The 6,099-nt window shown below is 60.8% G+C and overlaps 1 protein-coding gene across 1 annotated transcript in view; it reads right to left on the minus strand.

Annotated features, from left to right (window-relative positions):
* The window catches only part of RADIL (Rap associating with DIL domain), an 18,967-nt gene that overhangs the window by 5,832 nt on the left and 7,036 nt on the right, over positions 1–6,099 (minus strand). The window contains exons 2-9 of the mRNA XM_035901338.1: positions 5,480–6,097; positions 5,272–5,309; positions 4,053–4,213; positions 3,223–3,335; positions 2,090–2,327; positions 1,363–1,535; positions 921–1,071; positions 389–579 (exon numbers count right to left, since the gene is read on the minus strand). Of these exons, the coding sequence (XP_035757231.1) occupies positions 389–579; positions 921–1,071; positions 1,363–1,535; positions 2,090–2,327; positions 3,223–3,335; positions 4,053–4,213; positions 5,272–5,309; positions 5,480–6,097 (1,683 nt within the window). The remainder of the gene's footprint in view (positions 1–388; positions 580–920; positions 1,072–1,362; positions 1,536–2,089; positions 2,328–3,222; positions 3,336–4,052; positions 4,214–5,271; positions 5,310–5,479; positions 6,098–6,099) is intronic.

The following is a 6,099-nucleotide window of genomic DNA, read 5'->3' on the forward strand; positions in this document are numbered from 1 at the left end:
CCCCCCGTGCTTTACAGGCATTAGCTCGTTAGTGCTTTTGTGCAAGCCTGCCTGGCTGCGTGGGGACAGGCAGCGTGCAGGGCAGGGAGGACGGGGGAAACCTGGAGGAAGAAGGGGAGCGCTGCCTGCAGACGCCCCCCCCTTCCTCCCCTCTAACGAGATTGCTGGGACGAGCCTGTCCTTCCAGCTCACCTTCCCACACCCCCCAGGCTGGGGGATTAGCAGCACTAATCCTTCCAGCAGCTCTACAGGAGGGCATCACCGCAGCTCTGGGCTGCAGGCGGGGGCAGCAAGCCCTTGACACTGGGCTCAGCAGGGTCTCCAGAGGGACCCAAGACCCTCCTGCCCACCCAGGAGAGGAATAGTCCCTCCATGGGGTACAGGCTACCTTTGGGGGTGCTGAGCCTGGCTCCTCGCTGGTGTGGGGGCTCTTGCTCTGCAGGCTCCAGAGGAAGTGGCGGATGTAAAGGAGGTGCCGGTAGATGTTGTCATCCAACGTCTCCACCTCCAGGTCCACTTTGAAGCCCCCGCTGGGCAGGATGATGGGTGGGTGATTGTCGAAGGACTCCAGCATCTCATCTGAAAGGCAGAGGGAGGGAGGCTAGCACTGGCCTGGGCTGCACCCTGCTCCTGGCTCTTGGCCACGTGCAGTCTCCCAGCCAGGATCGGGGACAAGGTGAGCCACAAGGCAGCAGCATCCCTCACTTGGGAATGCAGAAAGAGCCCCAAACCCTTCTGAGTGCGCTTTACATCTTCTGCAATATCCGAATTGCAGGCCCATGGTTATTCCTGATCGCTGCAGTTACTACAGGAGCCCCAGGGAGGGGAATTGCCTGTTTGGTTTGTACATAAAAACTTTGGAGGGAGCCTGTGGGTGACCAGAGCACAGCGACTGGAGCAGCGTGAAGCCAGGGGCTCACCAGGCTGGAAGGCGGCCGGGCTCTCCTCCTCGCTGGGCTGCCACGCTGCGATGCAGCCCACATCCATCACCGCCTGGCACTGGCTCAGCACCCGGTGGAGCTGCGCGGGGCTCAGTGCAGGGAACTCGGCTCGCAGGGACGGCCAGGTCATCTGAGCGAGGAGACAGAGCGTGGGGCGAACGGCAGAGGTGAGGAGCTGCGTTCTCTGAGGAGCAGGGGCTCGTGAGGGGGATGGGAGGAAGAGGCCGGGCAAGAAGGAGCGAGCCTGAGCATCCCCTCCTCAGTACTGCCCACCCACAGACCCACCACCCTGGGAAGGGGCAGCTGGTGACAGGTTGCAGCAGAAGGGATGTATCACTGCAGGGACCCCCAAATGCCAAGCAGGGTCTCTCCTGCCCGTGCCCATCCCGATGCCACGAGCTCCCGGCCGGGCACCCCTCACCTGGACCATCTGGGAGCCAGGCATGGCCAGCAGGTTGGCCACGCTGGCGAGTTTGGCGAAGAACTGCTGGGCGAGCTGCTCGAAGCCGGCGCTGCGCAGCCACTCCAGGAGCAGCCGCACGCTGGCCCGCAGCTTCACCCCCTGCGACCAGTGGAAGCAGCCGAGAGAGGAGCCTGCGGAGGCAGAGCACCCATCAGCAGTGTTGGGGAACAGCCCCCCACTCCCCCATCCTTTGGCCAGAGCCCAGCTCCTGCCCCAGGGGTAGGGCTGCTCCTGGGTAGCAAAATAAATCCAGGTTAACGTCCCCGGCATTCTCTAGCTGTAACTCCTGGTGGTGGCTGGACCTTGCCTGGCACTAACAGCAGGTGATGGGGCCGCTGTGTTAATGAGGGCTAACGAGCAGCCCAGTTACAAAGCAGGCTGCAGTTTATTAATGAGCTGCCCCTCCGAACTGTTCTTAGCCCCCTCTACTCAGGCTCAAAAGGGCAGCAGGGGGTGAAGATGGGGCACTTGTGGGGTTAAACCCCTCCTGGGAATGGGGACCCTGGAAATAGCAGCTGGGGCTGTGCCTGGCCTCCCCATGACAGTGCTGAGACCTGCCCATCTCCAGCCCCCTTCAACCTGCCTGAAGCCCCCTCCCTCCTGTACCCCCTGGGGTGGCACTGGGATGGACTGGAGGGTCTCCCACAGGTTAGCCAGTCCAGGCTGGTATTTGAGGAGGACTGACCCTTATCCAGGAGCTGGTTGAAGAGCAAGGTGTTTGAGAAGAAGAAGAGGTAGGCAAACATCTGGGAGGTGATCTCTGGGTGCACTTCGTACTGGTGGAGCAGGTCCAGCACCGCCTGGTAGATGAGCACCACCCTGCGGAGCTCCTCAGGCAGCGGTGGGGATGCCCGCCAGCTCTCCCGGCACTCATTCTGGAAGGGGTTGCACTCCAGGAGGGCAGGGAGCGACACGTACAGACACTGCAGGGAGAGCAGCAAGTTCACAGCAGGGCTGATTTAGGGTTTGGGGTTGGTTTTTTTTTTTCTTTGCATGAGCCAAACCCTTCCAATGCCCTCACCTCCGCAAGCTGAGCAAACCCCACCAGCACTGCTCCGGCAAGGGGCTGATCTCACTTATTCCCCTGCCTCGGTACGCTCCAATGTTGTGCAAGAGTTTAAAAAAAAAATTTAAAATTAACGTGTCTTGCACTTTTAGCAGTTGGAGGTGATGGCATGGGAAAGCTCAGCTAAAGGGATCTTAAAACGGACCTGAACCAGGGCTGATCAGCGGGGCATGAGGGTGAATGAAAAATCAGGACTGGTGGGACTGACCGTTCCCTATTGCTTAAATGGGAGAGCAGCACCTCGCGCCCACCTCTGCCGAGGCAAAAAGAGCGGCGCAGGAGCAACCCCTGCGTCCCCGCGTGCCAACGCCAGCAGACGGGCAGGGCCGTCCCGCACACAGCAGCCTTTCTCCTGCTTCACACTGCCTGCTCTGTTCCCTGCTCCCGATGCCGCCCGGCTCTCGCGGTCCAACGGCGACGGTCCAGGGGCCCCTTTCCATCGCGCCCTGAATCGCACCATTATTGCCGCGCCGGCCAGAGCCAAGCAGCTCTCCCCAAACGCCTCCCCTGAGCTGCTGCACTGCAGGCAGGGAAACGCGCCACGGTAATTCAATACGTTTCCTGGGCTGCGACCAAAAATCGGGGCACTTCAGCCCAAAGGAAAACACCTCGGCGTGATGCAACTGCCAAAGAGTAAAAGCTTAAAAAAAAAAACAAAACAAAACCTCCTGTGCAGCCCGGGGGGCTGCTGGGGATGCTCCTGCTGGCCCTGTGGGATGCTGCTGCCCACCCCCCCCGCAGGGAGCACCTACCTTGGAGATGTAGTAGACACACTGCTGGAAGGTATACATGATCACCTCCTCCAGCACCGTCATCGCCTCCTCACTGGCTGTGATGGTCGAGGAGAACAGGGACTCCTTGGAGCCTATGGGACAGAGAGGAGGTGGGGGGAGCAAACCTGCAGCAGCAAGACAGGCCAAACTCACCACTCCCCAAATTCCCGGGGTAGGGGTTATTCGTGCTCCTGGGCTGGCATCACCACCATGGCAACCCTCAACGTCTCCTCCTGCCCCAGGGAGCACCCGCCTGCCACCTCCCATGGCTCACAACGCTGCAGCATGGTGGCCTCTACTCCGCAGGCAGCCCAGGGCTGCATCCTCCCTCCAACAGCCCGGCTGGCCTGCAAACATTTTAACTTGCTGCACAGACCAGGCTTCTGAGGCTGATTTAATCCCTATTTCCTTTTTTTTTTTCTTTCTTTCTTTTTTTTTTTTTGCTGGCATTAACACAGGCTCACCAGCGAGCAATCCTGCAGGGCTGCCTGCAAATCCAGGTGCCCTCGCAGCAGCCGGGGGGGGGCAGAAAGCCACCCCCGAGGCATGAACCACACGCTGCCGTGGTGGGAAGGGGAGGCTCAGCTGCCAACGCAACACAACCTGACCCCGAAGCCGAGCAGCACCACGGCACGACGCGAGGCTGCTCCTCCCGCACGGATTACCCCAGCCTGCACCACGGGGACGTCCCTGCTGATGAGGATTACGGGGGGGTTAAAGGAGCATCTCGGGGGCACTGACCACCGCTTGCGGCTGGGGATTAGCAGGGTAAAGTCGTTCCGGCCAGAGAAGCAAGTGTCCAGCCCTACCTCTGACGTCCAGCTCCTCCTCCATGCTCTGGATGTAGGTGGGCGATTTCTGCTGGATGAAGTAGAGGACCTCGATGGCATTGGCCATCCAGAAGAGGATGTGCTGCAGGTCCGGGAGAAGGTCGGTGATGGTGAAGCGGGACAGGGCGGCAGGGTCCTGGCTGGGGAGACACTGGGGGTGTTACAGCTGCTGCTCCTCAGCATCCCACTCAAGCTTTTGGGGAGAAAAGAGCCAGCCTGGGGCAATGCCAGGAAAGCATTTGCACCCCGCCTCCCCCCCCCCAAGCCCAGCACCCTCTTAGGATGACGCTTTGCAAGCAAAAATCTGGTGGTTCTTGCTCTGCAGGACAGCGAAGGGGACCCTGTGGGGACCAGGCTGGTCAAGGGCCACCTGGCCTTTGTGGGGTGCCACTTTGGGAGGGGGGACTCCCCCTAACACAGCTGAACTGCAGTAAATACTCGTGGCTGAAGAGCAGCTCTCCCCAAGAAGTATGTGCTGTTCCTGCCAGCTCTGGACGGTTAAACCCAGCCTGCCTGCACTGGGCTGGTCAAAAATAAAACAAAATAAATAAAAAGCATTTGGGAAGTTTCTCACCGCTTTTTCCTGCTGTAGGAAAGGCCTGGGAAGCATCCTTGGACCTTGTCCTAAAGGATTGCTCACAGCAAGCCCCAACAGTTCCTCCAGATGCTGCTTTGGAGCCTGGATTTTGGAAATGCCTGGGAAGCCAGCCTCGCGGCCTGCCAGGACCTAGCCCCCCACAGTGTTCCCCACCCAGGGACACCACATGCCACCATCCCTCGATGCACACATGCATCAGCCCCATCCTCACTCCGCAGGGGGGTCTTCAGCATGAACAGGGTGAGACCCTCCACTGGGGCCATCCCTACTGCATCCCTCAGGGATGCCGAAGCCACGCGTGCAAAGCCTTGGCCTGGTCTTGGCTTGGAGAAGATGCCAGAACTGCTGCAGGTCCCATTCCCTCCCCCAAGCTCGCCTGCTTTTCCAGCCCCACATGTTCCCAAGCAGGCTCCTTGCAGGCACCGTGGTGAAAGGACCAGAGGGGCGAATGCATGGGATTGAGCAGGAAAACACAGCGTGCATCGGCACTGGGAGGGTGGTTATAACCAGCCACGGGCTCCCCTTGCTTGTGGAAGAAGAACTGGTTTGAATTCTCCCCATTTCAGGGCAAAATGAGGAGGGTCGGCAGGTTGCACTTACTGCTGGGACTGCTTCTCAGCCAGCTCCCGTGTCCGCTCCTGGGCAGGGAGAGAAGGGGAAAGCAAAATGAAAACCAGTGGGATGGGGCAGCACAAGCATCACCCCAACCAGCACTCGCTGCTGCCAGGCGCCGGGCTGGGGGAAGCCCCTGGGGGGGGTTCAGCAACCCCCCCACCCCACCAACACCCCCGTCCCACCACCAACTGACCCACACCGTCCTCTGGATCATTTTGGCTGCTTTGAGCAGCAGCTGCCCGAAGTCACCCGGCTCGAAGCTGGTGGCCGAGTGCTGGATGCAGAGGCAGAGCAGGAAGGCGGGTGTCAGCTTGTGGTCGTCCCCGCCCGGCTCGATCAGGGTCATGATGCGCCGCAGGAGCACGTCCTCGGCCGCCGGCTCAAACTCCAGCAGCAGCTTTCTGCGGGGTGTCCTGGGCCTGCTGACGGGAGATGGGCCCCGCTTTTTGGTGGCAGGGTCCCTCTCCTTCAGCAGGTTGCCGCATGCCCCACAGAGAGGGGGACCCTCAGGGACGGCGGGGTGCAGCGCTCGCAGCCTCAGCAGGGTCTGCGCCGGCAGCGGCTGCGCCTTCATGGGGGCCTTATAGAGGAGCAGGTAGTAGAGACCAAGGGAGAGGAGGTCCCCGTGCCGCAGCACGACCGTCCGGGCCACCTCGGCAAAGTTGACGGAGATGCCGGCGCCGGCGATGGGCTCCAGCACCAGCTTCTCTTCCCAGTGATGCCGGGAAGGTCGGAGCTTCCTGATGGTGCAGTGCAAGGGCAAGATGTCGGGGGCCGACAGGCTGATGCTGGGCTTGCTCGCCTGCGTCCTCT

The sequence above is a fragment of the Egretta garzetta genome, unplaced genomic scaffold (genome assembly GCF_000687185.1).
Source record: "Egretta garzetta isolate BGI_Z169 unplaced genomic scaffold, ASM68718v1 scaffold299, whole genome shotgun sequence".
Classification (NCBI taxonomy): Eukaryota; Metazoa; Chordata; class Aves; order Pelecaniformes; family Ardeidae; genus Egretta; species Egretta garzetta.